Source organism: Trichoderma gamsii (assembly GCF_001481775.2).
Source record: "Trichoderma gamsii strain T6085 chromosome Unknown Scaffold_2.2, whole genome shotgun sequence".
In the NCBI taxonomy this organism is placed as follows: domain Eukaryota; kingdom Fungi; phylum Ascomycota; class Sordariomycetes; order Hypocreales; family Hypocreaceae; genus Trichoderma; species Trichoderma gamsii.
In genome coordinates, this window is record NW_020171339.1 from 1,616,531 (window position 1) to 1,637,197 (window position 20,667).

Genomic DNA, 20,667 nt, shown 5'->3' on the forward strand with positions numbered 1-20,667 from the left:
GCGCAGAACACGCGACACCAGTTCGAGCGTTAAATTAGGCGCATGCGAGAAACATCGACGGCTTGCATTGGTGTCTTGATGCCTTGTGCGGCAGAGCACTGAGCATTAACATGCGCTAGAGGAACTCATGCCGAAATTGGAGCTTTGAAACTAGCTCGGCCACGAAGAGGATACGATGAAGATGGCGGTGATTTGCCTACTTGAGCCATGCTGACGCCAAGCGCTTGCGAGAAGCTGGATATTGGATGAACTGAGTAGAATATGTGTTACTTGGTCGGACCAGATGTGCCAAATCAGCTATAAAAGATCAGATATGTCTAGATCAGGCTTTAACCCTGGGATAGCGATTGGTAGCGTACGACCTTCATGCAAAAGCCAATCTCATGTCTTTTACTTTAATGGAACGGGAATCGCTCAAACGTGGCACTAAGTATAAGATGCGATACCTACTGCAATTTGTGTAATATTGCCACGTACTTTAAGATAGTATTTCCAGAATCCAGCACTGGTATATTCACACGCAGTGCTGTTCTGAGCGGTTTATAGGTACATGTAGGTAATATGAAAGTCCCCCGCAATTATACTACTAGTAACAATGCACAATGGCCGATAGCCTCCTGTAAGACCCGGCTATGCGGTACTAGCAACCACACATGCTGAACATCACTCACTTGCGCTGCCTGGCTACGAGAAATCCCGAGCTCGTTCTAGCCTCTGGCAGCTAAGCTTACTAGCACGCTGCAGCCCGGCAAATTAGACTCACGCAATGTCGCCATGTGCTATCTTCGCGGGCAGCCGATCTGGGAATGAGGTGTCAAAACAATTTACCACAGGCTGCATTCGCGGGCTGCGATTGGCCAGGGCTTGAGCGAGGGCTGTCCGTCTTATCGGCGCAAGCCCTCCGTGGCCCGGAACTAAAACCCCGCCGCCCGCCAACGTCAACCACAATGGGAGAACGCAGGTACATCGCTAGGAGACACGGAATGATAGATGAGTACGTGATAGCGATGGTGCTGTATTTGATAAAGAAGGCTGATTTCTGCGATGATTATATTTCGAAAGGACTGAAGAAACAAGAACCCACAACTTTACTCTTAGACAATCATTATCCATTGTCTTCAAGCTAGAAACAGCTGAAACTTTGGTTACTAGCCGGGGCGATGTTAGAGCCCTACAAGTCTCGGCCTAGCAGCTGCCAGGTCTCGGCAGACGTACCGCCTTCTAGAAACAGTCTATGACTGGCAAGGCCACGCACCTGGGAGTTTGGAGATATCTAATGACCAGCCAACTCCCTCATCCTCCATCCACACTGCTCTCTTCCTTGCATTTATCCCAAGGACCCTGACAATTCGTGCCTTCAGCTGAAGCCAACAGTCTTGCATCGCCCCTTGACATATCGATAACAGAATTTGGCCACCAAACGTCGATCCAAGACCTTTTTGCGCATTCCTAGATTGCTTCACGCTTTCGTACCTATTCGGCGATAACAACCTGTCGAGTCCCGCACACGCACATTTAGCTGTAGTCACGCCGAGTCGCACAACATCACAATTTCGAATACTTCGGCAGAAGAATACATCGACGGTGCTTGCCGAGACGCCAGCAACTCTCCGGCGCTTCGAACCGCACCTTTAAACAAGCCGTGATCCGCGAGACTCACAGCGAGGTGCAACTTTCAGGCGCCTGGGCTCACCATCAGTACGGCAGCTGCTTACCCCTGGCCGATGAGTCATTTGCTGTGGAAATACTTCTGGGAAAACGATGTCGACAGGTTTCGGCGTCTGCTGGCCTCGGCCGGCGCCAATTCCCAGACAACTGCGAAGAACCCTGCGGTAGGCGTTGGCGCATCTTATTTGGGAGCGAGTCCCGGTAGTATCGGGACCTCTCCGAGAGCTACAGCCAAACCGCGAAAGACCCCAGGGTACAATTCAGGCGTTGGAAGAGCGAAGGATGGTGGCGCAGGTCTAGGTAAAGCGGAAGTGAACAGTCGCGACCACGCCGGTCTGACGTTGTTGCTGCGTGCAGCCTCTTCTCCTGATCCAAACGCTCTGGCTTTCGTCCAGGCCCTGATTGACCATCCCCATATCGACTTATACGCCCAAGACCCCGAGAGTGGCTGGAATGCCCTGCATAGGTCGCTTTATGCCGGAAATGCATCTATAGCCAGAGCGTTACTGGCGAAAGAACGTGGAGATTTGCTCAGTCATACTGTTGGTGCCGTGAATAAAGTTGGCCAGTTAATCAAGACCAAGGACCACGAGGGCAACAGCCCCTTTGACCTCTATAACTCGACCATTTCTGCGAGGTCGCTCGTACATCCGCCTCTGAAGTCCCCACTCGACGATGACTCAGACCTTGGCGATGGCGATTTGGATCAAAGGTCAGTATTTGTAGCTTCATATGGAGTAGCATTTGACATTTGATGCTGACCTGTTTCGCGATAGTACTGCTAAGATCGCGCATGGTAGTAGCAAACATGTCGAAGGAGATGAGCTTTTTGTGTTTGGAAGCAACAAAAATGTGTCCCTAGGAGTTGGGGATGAGGACGACAGGCAGTATCCTGAGCGAATCATGCTTCAGCGGCCAGATCAGTTGATCCAGCGGTTCTATCAAGATTATCTCACAGAGAAGCGCGTGGATGCCCCTCTTGATGTTGCCACAGATCTCGACACAATTCCCATCATAGTTCAAAACCGACCTTTGGTGATCCTAGATGTCGTCATGTCGAAACTGCATAGCGCTATTCTTACCGACGATCCGACCTGCAATCTGTATGTCTGCGGACATGGCCGTGGTGGAAGGCTGGGCCTTGGCGATGAAAACACCCAGTTCAAATTCACTCCCCTACATAGTGCTTTCGCAGATAAAAAGGTCCGCCAGGTTGCACTTGGGCAGAACCACTCGATGGCTGTTGTTGGAAATGGCGAATTATGGACTTGGGGCCTCAATTCTGATTCGCAGCTTGGCTATGTGCTGCCGCCTCCATTGAGAACAGATGAAGAGCCGATGAGTCTCATCCCTCGACAGGTGTTTGGTCCCCTCAAGAAAGAGATTATTCTCGGCATTGCGGCCTCTTCTATCCACTCTGTGGCTCACACCGGATCATCGCTGTACTGCTGGGGCCGCAACGTTGGCCAGCTTGCACTGATGGATTCTGATTCTCGATCTCTAGACCTGCAGCAGACGCCTCGAAAAGTTGCTGCATCTCTGCTAACTGCTCCAATCGAGATGGTTGCGGCGATTGACAAAGCCACCACCTGCTTGTTAGCGAATCACACAGTTTGGGTATTTACCAACTATGGATACAATCTTATCAGGTTTCCCATCCCCGACAGTATCCTCGATCATAGTCTCTTGGGATCTGTCTATTCGGACAAGCTCGGCATGTCCAGAAGGGACATTGAATACATTGCCTCTGGCGGGGAGACCATTGCAGCAGTTACGGCGCATGGTGATCTCTTCACCATGCAGCTGAGTAACAAGGGGGATGCTGGGGCTCCAACTCGTTCCAACACTGGCCTTGGATCAACGACTAATCCTGTTAAGATAAAGGGTGCGATCACGCAACCGCTCTGCATATGGGATTCTGGAAAAGACGGAGTCACTTCAGTCAGTGTGGGAGAGCATGGATCTGTCATTATCTGCACTGAATCCGGCGCTGTTTGGAGGAGAGTAAAGCGTATGAAAAGCAAGATTGAATCCTTCGTCGGTTCTACTGATACCAAACGAAAAGACTTCAAATTTCAGCGTGTACCATACATCACAGATTGCGTGGCCGTGCGAAGCTCTACTTTTGGGGCCTTTGCCGCCATTCGCAAGGATGTTAAAGTCATGTCCAAGGAGATTCGAATTGGTGAGCAGAATATCTGGAATGATGTTGCGTCTCTTCTTTGCTTGAAAGACTTTTATGCGCCTGAAGCTAGCTTTGAGAACGACTTGACTCGGAAATCTTGGACTGCTTCCATTATGAGAGAGGGCCCTGGTACTGTGGCCCATCGGATTCTGAGCTCTTCTGATATCGAAACAGATATGCTGCAGTGGCTGCAAGCCAATTCATTCTTGTACGACACCGATTTGGAAATTCGTACATCTACTGCCCCAGATATCAGGATACCAGTTCACGGCTGGCTTTTCTCTGGGCGAAGTACTATACTTCGCACGGCCCTGTCTGATTTCCGTTTTCAAGGCTCCCATACGCTTTCAGAATCATTTACGGTCGAAAATGTTGGCGATAGAATGGTGCTAACCCTGCTGCACGCTGATATTTACACGATGCTGAATATCGTGGTATATATGTACCAGGACAACATCCTACCCGTATGGAAATACACGCGTGAAGCTCCTTCACTAGCTCATCGCTTTCGTCAAGTTCGAACAGATCTGATGAAACTCGCCACGAGGCTCAATATGCCGAAGCTTGAGGCCGCAGCCCGGCTGCAAGCCGGCCTCGAAAAAACACTTGATATAGATCTGCAAGAAGCAATAAACGACCCCGTTTTCTTTGATGACGGCGACGTCGTATTGGAGTTGGACGGAGACGAAGTTACTGTCCACAGCCATCTTCTGTGTCAGCGATGCCCGTTTTTCGACGGAATGTTCAATGGCAGATCACAAGGACAGTGGCTGGCTGATCGGCGTCTCTCAACGGAGCAGGCCGAGCCAGTTCGAGTTGACCTGAATCACATTCACCCGGAGACATTCTCATACATACTCACATTCCTATACGGCGATGTTGGCGAGAAAATGTTTGACGATGTGATGGCTACATCCCTCGACGAGTTCTCGGAACTAGTTCTAGATGTGCTTAGTGTAGCCAACGAACTCATGATAGACCGACTATCACAAATCTGCCAGTCTTTGATAGGCAAATTTGTGACGAACCGCAACATTTCTAATCTTCTCAACGAGATTAGCCCGTGTTCAGTCGCAGAGTTCAAGACTACTGGGCTGGAGTACATCTGTCTACAGCTCGAATCTGTGCTTGAAAACCACTACCTGGACAGCCTCGACGAAGAGCTCTTATATGAGCTTGATGACAAAATCCGAGACAACCAGCTTGCGTGTTTTCCGTTTGCGAGGAGCGGAAGAGCAGAATTGCTTCTTCATGAGAAATATCCCGATCTGGCAGCGGACATTGAAGAAGAGAGGCGACGTCGTATCAAGGAAATGGCCTTCAAACAAGCACAGAGAGAAGAAGAAAGAAGAGCATCATCTTCATACAAGACTCGATTTGGAAGCTTAGACGACTCTATTCGAGGACCGGAAACCCCAGAGAAATCTAACAGACAATCCAAGATGATTCGGAACGAGCCATTTAGCCCAGCCTTGCGCCCCAAAGATTCTATGGCCGATATGATCTTTGATATGGAAGATGAAGGGCCTTCGGGAGGAAGCAGTATTGCATCGCCGCAGCTATCGTCGCCTCTGACTCGTACTGATAGTGACGTTGGGCCGATATCGAAGCTTCCAACCGAATGGAAGAGGTCAAAAGGCAAGGAAAAGGCAGAGCCACTCCAGCCACTCCAATCACCTGTCTCGAGCCTACCTTCTCACCAACAGCCGATCCTCGAATCAGTAACGCCCATTTCTAAAGAGGCCAAGCAAAGCTTGGAATCTCCGTATTCGGCGTCAAACTCTCCGTGGGCTTCTGCGGCGTTATCTACCAGTAAATTGGATCTTAAAGACATCATGTCTGAGGCCTCAGGGAAATCAGCGTTAACAGCTGCCTTATCAGCACAAAAGACGAAGGATTCAGCTGGCAAACCACTTTCCAAGTTATCCCAAAAGGAGCGCAAGAAGCAGATGCAGATACAGCTGGACGCGCAGATGGCGGCTCAAGAAGAGCAGGCCAAAGCAATCCCATGGGAAGCCCCATCGCCATCAAACAAGAAGCAGCCGCCGTGGAAGCCGGCAGCCTCTATTCCAAAGACCTCATTGCAGCAGGCTATGGCATCTGATGCTGCACAGCGAATTGCGATATCTACCAATACGAAGCCGCTAGTTGCGTCGGAGTCTGATGCTCGATCAGCGCAAAGACGGACTGCGTCCCCTGACACTCGATTCCCTGGACAGGGGCGCCCTGGCAACTCACCTTCTCAAAATCAAACAAAGCCAGGGGTGGACAAACCACCGAGTAGACCTCTGGTACCCCACTCGAAGTCCTATATTAAACCGGCGCCAAAGACAGAGCCGACTCTGGGAGTAAGCATGGCTGATATTATCGGACAACAACAGAGAGAGCAAGAGATGGTCAAGGAAGCCGTGGCGAAGCGGTCACTTCAAGAAATTCAAGAAGAACAAGCCTTTCAAGAGTGGTGGGATCAAGAGAGTCGTCGTGCACAGGAAGAGGAAGCCAGGCGGCATGCTAAGGCCAAGGGTACGGTGAAAGGAAAGGAAGAGGACGGAGGAGGCCGACGTAACCGCCGGGGAAGAGGGGGCAAGGCCCGAAGCAGCGAGCCGCCAAAAACCCAGCAAGCGGATGTTGAAGGATCAAATTCCAAAGAAGCAGCAGCCAAGACTGGTGGTAATGCATCTCGAGGCAGAGGCAGAAGCAGAGGAGGTAAAGGGAAGGCTGCCAGTGGGGGGTTGTGATTTCTTTTCCCGTTCTTGTTTGACTTGCTTGGCGCATTGGACGGCTACCCCGTCGATTAATACCTATTTTAGATATCCCGCTACTTTGATGCATTCTCTCGTAGTACGTGCTACTTTATACTAGCAATATCAATCATGATCTGACACGCTGTCTGTGTTACTATGTACCAATGACTGCCGACTTCCAGGCCACGGGAGCAGGCTTGCAGGAAGGAGAAGCAGCGCTAGGTCGGATTCATCTCATCAAACGCTGTGCATGAATCCCGAGAGCAGGAGAATGGCGGAGAAAGGGCCAGCACAGTTCATCAGACGTGCCAGCGCATCTTGCTGGGTGACACCAGCCATTCACAAGCCTTGGAGCCTCACCGACATAATTTTAGGGCCCTCAGCACACGGCTTTGCACGTTGCAAGCTCCGATGCCGTTTCATGTTTCACAAGCACTCTTTCACGTGTGCGAGTTACATTCAAAGCCGCTAGGATACAGACTACCTGTACAGTACTACTAGTAGTAGCAGTAGGTTTCCATGAGGGGGACTGACAATTCCGTCTTGGTATAACTCAAGCCGCTGCTGATATCCAGCCATTGCCACATACCCTTGCGTGCTCAACACCCAGGATTTGTTAATCTCCATGTCTCACCGTGCCAAGGCAAGCCTCGATTGAGCTGATCCAGCCCAGCCCATTCCGGCTAGCCGAGCAGCGTGCGTTGCGTTGAACCAAATGGACTGCATCGCCCAATGTCCACATCGAATGCTCCGTGCTCTCTTATGCTGTAGTGTACTGTAGCACTGTCAACCGCCGCTACCAGGGCACGCAGCTGTGTCTGCCAGGTACCGCGGCCATTAACTGTGTCCGTCGCCTTGACATGGTTTTAGCGCGTGGCCGGAGATCATGGACATCATTGATGTGACTCTGACAATGGCGCGAGAATGGCACTTCCCCACACCACAGCTTGGGGGATTGCTCGCTCGCTATCAAAGGCCTGTGCTTTTGGTGGCGCCAGGCGAAACGACTCAATTCGATGCCGCCCTGCAGCGCTTCTGGGCCCAGCGGTGTGTCGGCAGTGGGTGGCTTGAGCCAGAGGTTCCGAGGAGGTACCAACTCCGGGCTGAGAGATGCTGCCTCTTTGATCGTTTCTCTCTTCAGCAGTCATCTGTGGTAGATAAGCAATGCATTGGTTAATATACACACACACGGGCTCTGTCACTGGTTGATAATGCCGGTGCCTGAGTCGCAAGGCATGTCCTACTGACGCTATTCTCTGGCTTATACGAAGCACGAGACCAATGACTGGAGCTGATATGAGCCGGCGCGGTATCGGTATCTGGGCAGCTAGAGCACAGTAAGGAACACTGCTGGACGCTAAAGCGTAGCATTCGATACCTGGAGCTTTCAATCCATAGCACTGACTCTACCTTGTACCCACCCCAGGCCTATACTGCTCCTGGTCCCATCACTGCGCAACCTTGCAGGTACTTGCCAGTTGCTGTGACATACCGCCGCTAAACCGGCTTCCATGGCCTCCACCAACGTCGTTCCGTCCCCCGGCCGTCTCAAAACCTTATCAGCAACCATCAATCTCGCGGGCGAGCACGAAAGGCATCTGATCCTCGCTCTTTCATCTCCCCTCCGAGGCCCTGCTTCGCCCATCTCCCACCCTCAGATCCCGCCGCTGGCCAAGGGCCTTACAACAGTCTGGGCGCCGCTGCCCAGCTCGCACGCTGCCCGTTGGCCGATGACGAACACCCCCGTCCCCTGGCGCTGCTATCACGGGGTCCCTGGGTCGGACGAGTGCCGGGGCGAGTGACTCTGCCTGTTAAAAGGGAGCTCGCGTCCTGTGACGATACCCGTCTCCACAGCCTCTATCGATTCGATACCGGGCTTGCTGCTGCTGCTGCTGCTGGAATCTAGACGTGCTTCTGCCGGGCGGATCGCAACGCCTTTGTCTTCTCTGCTTCGCAGATAATCTGTAGCGCCATTTTGCCCAATCCGTCCATATCATCTAGTCCTGTGCATCCATCTATCCATCTGCATCTGCATCTGCTCTGGCTGCCTGGCCGAGCAGGACCCCATCAAGGTCCTTTCGTTATCCCATCTTCCCCTCTGCTGCCTGGCGAATTAGCCCAGGTTGCCTCGTTCGCGGACCTCGATTGACCAGTCATCGGCCTCAGTTGGCATTTGGCTGCACCGCATTCGAGGGCCGCCAGAATTAGGTCGAAAATCCTTGCCTTGCTGCCCATATCTGCTCGACGTGAGGGCGCCGGTCTGCCGCATTCGAGAGCGGACGGACGACACATCCCATCGACGACTCCCGGAACCTCATCGCCCACGCCTACGACATGGAAGAGCAGTCTCAGTACCAGACCGACACCCCTATCCGAATTTGATCGATCGCCTTCCGATTCCCTCTGTCTTCACGTCCCTCTTTGAAACATTCGGTTTCGGGAGCCGATAAAAGACACTATCCCCTCTCTTCTTCCCATCTCTTCCTCCTTGACCAGAGATGCATCAGCAAGCCCGAGTGCCTCCGAGGCTCGCCTCGCCGGCAAGATCCCCGATGCGATCCAATAGCCTGAGAGACGGTGTATCAGGATCTCGGCCGCGAGCGGGATCGAACCTATCGACCAGGGAATATACGAGCTCGCCGATGATGGATCAAGGAGAGCTGCCACCGGAGCGAGGAGGAGGACTGCCGGACCAAGCAGGGTTGCCGGCCGCATCAGTCAAGAAGCTGGATCAAATAGTCCAGGTAGGTTGGACAAATGCTCCTCTATATAGTGGTCAATGGGCTAACGTCAATCTCACTGATAGAATTTCCACACCAAAATTGCTGCCGTCGTCGTCGCCTCGCGTATGAAAGTAAATCCAGTTTGCGGAACTAGTGGAGTGCCAAAAATCAATAAATGGGTATGATTCATTTTGCTGCAGCAGACGAGAGACTTTATGGGCTGACTATTGTGCAACAACAGTTCCAACTCGAAACCGAGGAGATTGACGAGTTCAAGGAAGAGCTGGGGATATGGAAGAACAGCGGTAGCCTCGAGAACCACCCGCCGCCGATGGAGATTGAGATCTATCTTGATGCGTCAAGCCTGAAAGAGAACCAGAGCCTCGTAATCATCGATGAGGATGGAAAGAGGTGGGATGTCCTGGAGCAGCTCACTTCATCAACATCTTCAAGTGGCAGCGATTCCCTCGCCACGGTGAGAAGGCCTACTGAGGTAATACTCGAAAGGTGGCGGGTGGAGTTGAAAACGACCCCCGACAGGCATTTGGACGACTTTGGACCGATCTTACCGACCATTTACAAAAAGGCCATTGTCTTCTTCCGATCTCTCTTTGTAGCCACCAAGTTATTACCAGCCTGGAAATTTGCTAGCCAAAGCATCGCCAAGGGCTCTCACCCTGCTCTAATTCCTCAATGCAGGATCCATATACCAAACTCTGATAGACCAAGGCCTGACCTTTTGAAGAATCCCATAGATGGAAGGCGGGACGCAGTTACGGAGTACATGTTTGGAGATCTTGAAGTGCCGGTGGGACGGCTATGCACCAGCGTCATTTACCGAAACGACTGCCAATTCCGCGTTGACGACTCAGAGTCGCTTCTAAGCTCCCGCTTCATGGGAGTTGACGAGAATTTTTTCAAGCCATCATTGCCACAGCGACACATGACTGAGGTTGGCTCGCTCAAGGACCACCGTCGGGGAGTGAGTATGAACGACGTTCAACAGACGTATGGTAGTTTATCAACCTTCCATGGTGATGGACCGATGGGCACGAGCCCCATATCTGCACTTCGCAATGTCAAGCCGCCAGGTTCAGACACGAGCTCACCCCCGGCATCACTGCCTCGCCAAACTGATGCTGGGGCGGCTCCTCATTCACTGCCGACCTCTGGAGGGCGAGCATCTGCGGCGCGGCCTACGGTCCGCGTTGGGGAGGACCGAAGAAGACCATCCATATCTTTCCAACCTTTCAAAGCCGGCTCCCTCTCTGGATCTCCTGTCCCCCGACAGAGTGAGCCAGCGTCGCCTGCATCACTTACTAGACCTAGTTTACCATCGCTTCGACAGCCAGGAAACCGATCTTCATTAACCGCGGGCATGCCAGCTTCCCTTCGTGGTGGGCCGCCAGCGGTAAATGCCATTGATTCGCCTACAACAGGCTCTCCGCGACCGGCATCCGCTAGTCGATATAGCAGCAGCTTTACGCACCGGAAAGGGCGTTTGTCGATTGGAGCCACGAGCCGGGCAGGTGATGAAGAACAGAACAGCAGTGGAAGACAGAGCCTGTCTTCGTCAATTGTGCAGCCTGGCTCCGGATTTCTTGCCGAGGTAGGAGCCGGAAGCTATAGTTCCCTCCAGACCGATGAGGATGATATTTCCGACTTCCTAAAGGCTCTGGATAGCAAAAAGACACTCAAGTCATTTGAGCCGACGACAAAGAAGGGAGAGTCGGCGACGAGCAGGACGGTAGCTCAGCTGTCCAAGTTTCACATGATGAAGGATTCGAACAATGCGCTTACAGAGTCGATGACATCCTCGATGCAGCTCAACCGCTCCTCGACCGTTTCTAGCAGACAGCTCAACAATTTTGGCGGTATTGGTGGACCGATTGCGGTATCTACATCCACGTCTCCTGGGAAGCCGGTGTCACCGCACACGCCACACACACCCGCGATACCATCTCGCTTAAGCGAGAATTCCATTATTGACTATGCTCCATCCTACAAGAGGGTAGAGCCTCCAGAACGAGGAGAGGGACAGTCGCCCAAGGCTACTCGTTCCCAGAGACAAGGCACTACGACTCAAGATGGCACGACTGCAATTGACATTCCCCTGTCCCCTAGACTGGGCACTTATCACCGCCGATCCAGCTCAGTTGCTCAGCAGGTTCGAGCTATAACCGATGATGAGGAGGCTGATTTGCCATTCGCTACACATCGGAGCATTAGTCTTGGGGCAAATGATAGAGAGCCCCCAACCTTGAGCACTCTTCTCGGCCGACAAATGGAAGAGCAGTGCTCCGGACAGCAGGAAGGCGCATCGACCGCGCTTCGCCCAACAGCCGAGATGCCAACTTCCGAGTCATCGGAGATGATTCAGCGAGGCTCAGTGAGTGATACGCCCCCGGACGCCTTTATATCAGCCTCGCAGTCGAGCTTTTCCTCACAGCGACGGCGGTATCCCGGTATGGCTGGCCGCCGCCGAAACACGCCTCGAGGCAGCTTCAATGGGTCGACCAGTAGGCTTGGTCGCTCAGATGAAGAAGCCGTTGGCGAAGAGCCGCTAGTATTTACTCTTTCCGAGATGGATGCAATGGGAAGGCGAAGCCTAGAAGAGCGCCGCGGAAGTGGTGCCGCGTCCAATGATCGACCTTCCTTTGAGCCGCGAGGTGTGACTCGAAGAGGATGGGCTGAGTGAATTGTTCAAACTCATGACCTTTTTTTTTCTTTTTTTACAACTTTTTGCTTCTGCTGATTAAAGATTGGTTGATTGATTGATTGATTACAAACAGATTGGTTAATAGATTCGTCATCTTGCTGAAATTCCCCCCCAACGCCGAAGGGGTTTTCGAGATAACGCTTTGTTATAATGAATGATTTGGATACTTGGGCCACAGTTGGCGGCGTTAATTGGTTTCTCTCATAAAATTGTCTTTTTTTATTTCAGTGCTTTTTTTTCTCTTACTTTTTATATCGGATATTGGTGACAAGGAAGCCACCTCAATGGCACGGATATCTGGAGTTAGTCTTCATCTTTTTCTCACCATTTATTCTTCTTTTCTACTCATCTCCGCATTATCAATTGTACCTGCTCTCCTACTCTACGCAATATCCTTTTTTTCTCCTCTTGTGAGCGGTTTGTTTATTTCTGCTGTGTTGTTACTAGTTTTTGCTACCACTCCTACCCCCTTTTGGGTTATGGGTCTGGCCTGAAGAAGAGCCTGTGTATATATCAACAGGTAGCAGTTGAATGATGTGTTTGGACAGGTGTTTGTTGGGTCTACAATGAGTGCAGCATTGGAGAACGTATGGCGGCCTTGAAGCAATGTGTGAAGTAGGTGAAGCTATTATTTAAATGGTTGCAAACGTGAAAACGAAAACGTATGAGAGGTGCATATATGCATACATAGGTATATGTCATGCGTCGTTCTCATTGTGCATACTTGTATCTGGCTATAACTACTTATATATCTCTACGGCGTTGCAGTAGCTCTACGACAGCTTCATATGAGTCTCCTACCAGCCTCACAGCAAGTATTAATTTATTAAGTTAGTATTAGTAGTCCAGCTAATACTACCTACTGCTACTCCCGGTTTTGGGCACGAATCAGCGGGATCACGAGATGGGCAGGGAAGCGAGCGATCCCTAGGCGTGGCGACAGCGTGGCGCGCGGCCAGCCACGTCATGGCTGTGCTGCGGTGCTGAGTCTCGTCCAGACAAGAGGGGCGGAACAAGCTTGGGCTGTTAGCGCATTTTGCAACTAAGCATCTGGTGCTATAGGCAGTTTAACGTCCATGTTCTCTAAGGTATATACAGTATCTGATAGAGAAGTTGCCTTGCAGGTGCAGGGAATGCATTGCTCATTGCTGGCACTGAATAGGCATGTACCTACCGAGCACAGCCTAGAACAGAGTTGCTGGTAGACTTGATAAAAAGACAGACGAAGTTGGCGACAAATAATCAAAACAATAGGAAACAATGCCACAAGCTGTTCCATGGATAATAACCTGTAATCTACTTGGGCCCTCTCCTTTTCCCCTCGTTTGCGGTGCAGATACCCGAAAGCCTCGCTGCGGATGACGAGGTTCCTGGCCAAGGCGCTGTAGAAGGAGCACCGCAGTGCCTAAAAATGGACGACGTAACTCCACACCTTTTAAACTCGTGCTTAAGGTACGCTGAGTACTTGCATGCATCTGCGCACTGGGTGGCTTAGCCAGCAAGCTTGCAGGTACCCTTTGTCGAACTTGTCTCGGCCACCAGCTCCGCGATCTTCCCTTTTACAACCTCAAGAATCCTGTCGCTTTCCCTACCTCAAGTTTCATATCGCCAAGCAGCTGCTGTGCTGTTTTTTTCCCTCAAGGCGCTGCGATTTGCATCCGACGACAGCCCAATACCTCGTGCGACCGTTTTGGCCTCAGCGCTCGTTCCGCCCTTCAGCTTTCGTCATACCTCTGTCTCTGTATCCACCACCATGTTCCGAGCAGCGGCGGCTGGGCCGTTTGACGAAGTCGTCAGTGAGTATCCTGCGGGCCTGTAGGAGAAGCATCGCGGAGGACTCTCAGAGATGTCTTCTCTTTTTCTTCTTCTTTTGCCCTTTCCTTTGTGCGCTTGCTAACGCCCGCTGCAGCCAAGGCGACTGACGAGAATCTGACGTCGGAAGACTGGGGCGCCATCATTGAAGTATGCGATAAGGTGTCTGGCGACCCGAACGGCGCCAAGGAGGCGGTCCAGAGCATGATCAAGAGGCTAGCTCATCGCAATGCCAATGTCCAGCTTTACACCCTCGAGGTATGTTCTTCCCTTTGGTGTGTGTCGCGATGGTGGCATTCCCCCGCTCCCAGAATCTCGCGGCAAATAGGTAGCTAATCAATGCCTTGTCTCCTACCAGCTTGCGCACGCTCTGTGCCAAAACTGCGGAAAGGCGATGCATCGCGAAGTCTCCAGCCGTGCCTTTACCGAAGCCCTGTTAAAACTCGCCAACGACCGCAATACCCACCACCAGGTCAAGAGCAAGATCTTGGAGAAGATGCAGGAGTGGACCGACATGTTCAGCAGTGACCCCGACTTGGGTATCATGAGCGACGCATTCCAAAGGCTGAAGCAGACCAACCCTTCTCTGCACCCGCCCAGTGCCCCCCAAAAACAGGGCCTGACCGATCAAGATCGACAGAAGGAGGACGACGAGCTGCAGATTGCTTTGAAGCTCAGCTTGCAGGACGAGGAACAAAAGAAGGTGACTCAAGCAGCGTCGTCAAACTCGGCTGCAGGATCTAGCAACCAGCAACAGCAGAATGCTCCTGCTTCCACCGCGGTGCCATCGGGGACTACGGCTGCTACCGTAAGCAGAGTGCGTGCCTTGTTCGACTTTGAGCCCACCGAACCCGGCGAACTGGAGTTCAAAAAGGGCGATGTCATCGCTGTGCTGGAGAGCGTATACAAAGACTGGTGGCGCGGGTCGCTCAAGGGAAAGACGGGCATCTTTCCTCTCAACTATGTAGAGAAGCTGACGGACCCTACGCCGGAAGAGATGCAGCGGGAGGCCCAGATGGAGGCTGAGGTTTTTGCCGAGATCAAGAATGTTGAGAAGCTCTTGACGCTCCTGAGCGCTTCGAACATGGGACCACGAGAGGAGGATAACGAAGAGATTTCGGTGAGTGAAGCTGTGCAAGGGATTAGGCACAATTGTCTTGAAATTGTCGTGTGTTATGAAATCGCTAACTTTTTTCCAAAACCAGAAATTATACCACCAGACGCTCGCGATCCGCCCAAAGCTAATTAAACTGATTGAGAAGTATTCGCAAAAGAAAGGTACCAAAGCCACGAATATCCAGTCTCCATTCTACTCAACCAGAGCAGTGTCACTAACAACAGGTCGTATAGATGATTTCACCCAGCTAAACGAAAAATTCATCAAAGCCCGAAGAGACTACGAATCTTTACTAGAAACGTCCATGTCTCATCCTCCTCAGCACAACTACCAGCAGTATGCCATGCGCCCAGGTCACCAGGCGTATCCTCCACCTGCAGGCACATACCCACCTCAGGGGCAAGATCCTCAGAGATTCTATACTCCTGGTCCTCAAGGTTCGATTTTGCTCTCACCATTTTTATAACTCTAGGAAGCGAGGATATCAGTTCAGTTGCTAACCGTTTGTATAAGGCCGGCCACAGTACCAGCAGACTTCCTCCCCACCTCCTAACTTCCCACAGCCTGGTGCACCAGCACAGGGCTCTTCTCATCCTGCACCAGCGCCGTTTTACGTTGCAGGTGCTGAGACTCCAGGCCAGCCACCTGCTGGTCAACATGGAATCCCCTCCAATAGCAGTCAGCCTCCTCCACTCACAACTACCACGTCGCCGCCACCTCAGAACTTCAATCCCTTTCAACAGCCTCCCAACCAGCAGCCTCCAAGCACCTACGGCGCCCAGGAACTAGCTACTTCCGTATATGACTCTCCCATTGCTCCCAACAATCCCAGCTCTGCGAATACGTTCAGCAGCTCTGTCTATTCCCAGGATGGCCCTGCCGTTCCTCACCCGAACGATAATGAGGCCATTCCTCCTTGTTCTACGCAGCAGCAGCCGACATATCAGAGCTACCAGCCTCATCAGCAGTCACCCTCACAACAGCCCCAGAATGCCATGGCCCCTCCACCGCTGCATCCCTCGGGACCCAGCTACGAGAGTCGCCAGAACCAACCTGGTCAACCAGGCGCGGGCGCGGGCGCAGGCTCTGGAGGTCAATATAGGCCGTATGTGCCTCCTGGCTCATCGGAGCCTAGTGCTCCAGGCCCAAATGATTATTACCGCCAACCTGGTGTCTATTAATTTAGCTAGAGAGGTTAATGTGTGTTGGGGGAGACGTAGGTAGAAGAGCTGGTTTTTTGTGCGTATGTAATTAGTGCAACGATGGTCACGGCAATAGGAAAGGCGAATCTACTTTTATATTCTTTCAAAGAGAGAAGATTGTTGTTTTCTTTCAGCTTGATTTCTGGGGTCATATGAATGAATTGTCTAGCGTGGACTGGCACAGATATCTTATTCCCTGATTTATTTATCCTGATACTGAATGATTCTCTGCTGTCCAATAACTCCACTACTTTGCCTTGTGTAATAGATATCGTAATTAATTCTTCTCGAAAACAGATATCTTTAGAATGATAATTGATGCTTCGACTCATCTTCATCAATTGATACCACAGTTATACTCATATGTATCATGACAATTCATAAACAATCTAGCCAAAGTCAGGCTCCTATAATGCCGTAGATGTGTTCCCAGCCCAGCTTGACCCCCAAGTTCATATCTCATAATCATAATCATAACAGTTAAACAAAAGGCACCAGCCCGCTCTCTACCACCGTCGCCCATACGCACTATCCTCCGGCCTCTGCACCTTCTTCCTCGCCATCTTCATCATCCCCGTTGAATCTCGGGCTCTCCTGAGATCAGCCTCCACCTCATCCTCGTTGACAGCGACGAAATGGGAATTGTTGTCTTCCCGGCCGCGAATCGGCTTGAACAGATCAATGATTTCGTTGATGCCCAGCTTGAGCGCGCCCTTCCTGGAGCTGCCTTCGATGGTCTGCTCGGCGAGGAGGCGTTTCTTCTCTTGGAGGGCGAGGATACCGTCTTCGACGGTGTGAGTGACGGTGAGTTTGTAGACGACAACGTCGATGGTTTGCGTGAGACGATGGACACGGTCAATGGCCTGCTCTTCGACGAACTATAACGAGTTAGTACACTGTTCTTGAAGGAAGTATCTTCTTTGTCTAATATAAAAAAAAAAGGGAAAAAGAGACAAGGAGACTTACGGGGTTCCAAAATGGCTCAATAATAATAACCCTCGTCGCAGCAGTCAAGTTTAAGCCCAAGCTACCACACTTCAAGCTACACAGAAGTACTCTTGTCTTCTTGTCCTCTCGCAGTTTTCGCAAGCTCCTTTCTCGCTCATCGTTCTTCATGCTACCGTCATAGCGCGTGAAGCGCAGCTGTTCTTTACGAAGGAACGGCTCAACCAGGTCCAGCATGGAAGTAAACTGCGAGAAGACGATAAACTTGTGCTCGTGGGCCTCTGCGCGTAGCAGCCTGGTGAGTTCGCGAATCTTGGCGGAGGAGAGAATGCTGAGCTTGTCGCCTGGTGGCGAAGGGTCATACTCGGATGAACCATGAGACTCGCTTTCGTCAGAGTCCGATCCTTCTTCTTCTTCTTCGTCTTCTTCGTCGTCTCCTTCTTCTGAATCAGTCTCGGATTCAGAATAATCATCCGAAGCATCATCAGAAGCAGAAACAGCGACCTTTGATTTCTTGGGCTTCTTATCTGTAAGCGTCTGAGCAGCCAGATTCTTGGTAATTTCAGAAACAGATAAGAGTGAGTCATCATCTGAATCGTCATCCACTGACTTGTACCCTTTCTCCTTTCTGGCGATGGAGTCATCCACCACAAAGCTGTCGAGATTGCTCTCATCATCGTCATCTTCCTCAGAATCTTCAGAGTCCTCTGATCCTATCGAGTCTCCTCCACCTTCTGCATTTTCATCTTCCTCTCCGCCAGCCTTGCCTAGTCGCAAAGCTCCTCTCTCGTCTTCCGAGACAAGCCAGCTGCCATCAGCCTCTTCTTCGTCTTCGTCTTCACTGTCGTTGATTGTGTTTCGATTTTGACGGCGGCGAGAAGTTTGCTTTGGCTCTTCTTCTTCTTCTTCATCGCTGTCAACCACTGTATTGCGATTTCGTGGCCTCCGTGTTCTTGGTCTAGTCTCTACATCATCATCATCATCTTCTTCTTCTTCTGCTTCTTCATTTCTGCTCTTTGCACTCTTCTTCGGCTCTTTCTTCTTCGGCTCCATCTTCTTGGACTCTTTCTTCTTTGATCCGGAAGATACGATTTTTGTAGCCTTCTTGGGCTCCCCTTTTTGCACCTCAGTCTCTCCATAAAAGAACGCCAGATCCGAAGCACACTCGGCACAGTTGTCACTCCCAGCATCCCGCTGTTTCTTCTCTACCGGCCGGCCACAGATGCTGCATTCTTTGGTACTTATCCCCATACCTGACAGCAAATCGGCCACCGAGTCAACATCCGTATCTTGCTGTTTTGGACTTGAATAGCCCGTGGATAAGGCGTCCTTGTCTGCTCCTAGCTTGCCTTCGAGAAGCTTTGGGTGATTGCACGCTTGCCTTAGACGTAGCAGCAGTGTAAAGGCATTGGCGTAGCTTATCTTCTCCTTCATCATCTTGGTCATGCTTCGGTCGGCGCGAGCTTCCAATCTTTGATAAAATCTGCGTTCCGCGGGAGACAGCTCGGCAGCAACAGTGACTACCTTGCGGTTTGTGTGTCTGAACCCGTTGATAGTGGCTGCGCCATCAGCAGACGGCACTCCACCAGGAACGAGTGCGCCATCCTGTTTCAAGATTTCTTTTGTCCGCCTCTTCATGAAGCAGCGAAGAAAGCTATGAAGTCTTCCAAGAGCAATATGACCTTTTCCACCCTTCAGAGGAAGTTCTATGTGATCTTTCCACGCTCGAAGATCGCTGTAGGGCTTAATGCGAAGAAAATTGATGAGAGACTGCAGCTCCTCGAGGTTGTTCTGCATCGGCGTACCGGAAAGACACCAACGATATTCGGATCGTAGTGCGCAGCAAGCCTTGGTAGCTTTCGCATTGCGGTTCTTGATAGTGTGCGCCTCATCCAGGATTACTCGCCACCAATGAAGCCCAAAGCAGCCTCCCTTGTCGCCATCCGTAAATCTACCATGCTCAGAGACGAGAATCTGGTAAGTAGTAATGACAACGTCATAGACCTTGAGATCTTCAGAGCTCTTTGTCCGCTGAGGCCCATGGTGTACGAGAACTTTCAATCCCTGTGTTGTGACTACCTTCTCGTTGATTTCCGATTCCCATTGCCTGATGAGTGCTAGAGGGGCAACAACAAGAGTCGACTTGTTAATGTTCTGGAACGATTTCTGCCAGCCATCTTCGTCCTTTCCTGGCTTTTGATTGAGGAGGATGAGTGAAATCGACTGCAGCGTCTTTCCCAGGCCCATGTCATCGGCAAGCAGCCCGCCTTTGGGGACGGTTCCCTTCTTGACCGGCCCAAGTTCACGGCCTCGCATCCAGTTGACGCCTTCAACTTGGTGAGGAAGCAGTGGCACCTTGAGGCCATCCACATTGCCGTCTTTGGCAATGGTTTTGGGATCTCTTGGCACTGAGCTATCCTTGACTTTCTTGTCTTGTCCTCGTAGTTGTGGTTGCTGCGCTTCGTCGGCTTCCACTCCTTCATCGTCATCGCCCTCCATGCCTCCCTCCAGCAAGGCCTTTAGATCCTGGTTAGCTTTGGCAGGATCTGTGTAGAACGTCTCGTCTACAAGACGCGGTTGGTGAGGTATTGGCGTTGATGTCGATGTCGGTCCCGGTCCGATCGAAGAGAACATGGGTGGCGGAGGAGCATGGCGAGCTTCGTAGGCTGGCGCTCTGGGTCCAGACACTCGGCTGCTGTCGAGATGATGCTCTGGACGGGTCTTCTGACGGATAAAGATGTCGGCTTTCTGCTTACGAGAGGACATCATCTTGGTCGGATGCCCAAAGGTGGGACGCTCCGTTGCAGACGCAAATCCGCTGCTTGTCTCAGCTTGCGCATTGCCATTGCGAGAGGACCAGTCGTTCATCAAAACGGTGATGTCAGTGTCGCTATCAGGCGACTGCTCTCGCTTTTTGCCATCGCTGCTGGCAGCCGCAGTCCGCGGCGTTCTTTCTTTGACCATGTTTGGAGTTGCTTGCTCGAGAGAGACTGGTGAATGTCAAAGTAGGAGTTTGGGCAATGGCGGGGCAAGGCTTTAAGGGTCCAACTGTTGACTTATTGGGCGTCGATTTTTATGCCCTGGGCCGAAATCACTAGGAGAGAACGAGAAGCAGGAAAACCTGTTTAAATTAGGTAAAAGAGAGAAGAGAAATGCAACGAAGGTCATGATTGGTGGCTGTTGGCTTCTCGTTCCGTTGTGCCGTCCTCACTGCATCTTGCATGGAACCGTGCGGTCGTAAACGGCCATACAGCTGCATTCACGGCTGCCACATGCCAGCAGTCACTCGCAAGTAAATTGCAGACGCCATGACATAATTGCCCCAGCAACTGACGGCCGCCACACCAAAAGCGAGAGGCGTCCAGTAACCTAACAAGCACTGTGATGGATAACGGGAAGCCTACAATTTCACACAGTGTTTGTAGTGGGGGTCAACGGCTACAAGACTAAGATTCTTTTCGCGGAAAGCTGTAGAGCTACAACGGCTTCGGTGGTATATAGTTTAGATTTAGCTATGCCTAACAGCATTGAAATTTTTGATGTGAGAATGTA

General features: G+C 51.4%; 4 protein-coding genes across 4 annotated transcripts; 3 read left to right on the top strand and 1 right to left on the bottom strand.

Annotated features, from left to right (window-relative positions):
- Positions 1-1,724: 1,724 nt before the first annotated feature.
- TGAM01_v200998 (hypothetical protein) lies at positions 1,725-6,591 on the top strand (the record flags this gene model as incomplete). The annotated part of the gene is made up of 2 exons (XM_018806595.2): positions 1,725-2,380; positions 2,445-6,591. The coding sequence occupies 2 exons, from the start codon at positions 1,725-1,727 to the stop codon at positions 6,589-6,591; spliced, it is 4,803 nt and encodes a 1,600-aa protein (XP_018660237.2).
- A 2,504-nt stretch (positions 6,592-9,095) lies between these two features.
- TGAM01_v200999 (hypothetical protein) lies at positions 9,096-12,018 on the top strand (the record flags this gene model as incomplete). The annotated part of the gene is made up of 3 exons (XM_024548664.1): positions 9,096-9,341; positions 9,404-9,499; positions 9,562-12,018. 3 exons carry the CDS (start codon positions 9,096-9,098, stop codon positions 12,016-12,018), a joined length of 2,799 nt encoding a protein of 932 aa, XP_024406675.1.
- A 1,774-nt stretch (positions 12,019-13,792) lies between these two features.
- On the top strand, positions 13,793-16,149 carry TGAM01_v201000 (signal transducing adaptor molecule; the record flags this gene model as incomplete). The annotated part of the gene is made up of 5 exons (XM_024548665.1): positions 13,793-13,835; positions 13,949-14,109; positions 14,210-14,971; positions 15,057-15,405; positions 15,482-16,149. 5 exons carry the CDS (start codon positions 13,793-13,795, stop codon positions 16,147-16,149), a joined length of 1,983 nt encoding a protein of 660 aa, XP_024406676.1.
- A 527-nt stretch (positions 16,150-16,676) lies between these two features.
- TGAM01_v201001 (hypothetical protein) lies at positions 16,677-20,079 on the bottom strand (the record flags this gene model as incomplete). The annotated part of the gene is made up of 2 exons (XM_018806599.1): positions 16,677-17,048; positions 17,137-20,079. 2 exons carry the CDS (start codon positions 20,077-20,079, stop codon positions 16,677-16,679), a joined length of 3,315 nt encoding a protein of 1,104 aa, XP_018660241.1.
- Positions 20,080-20,667: the final 588 nt, after the last annotated feature.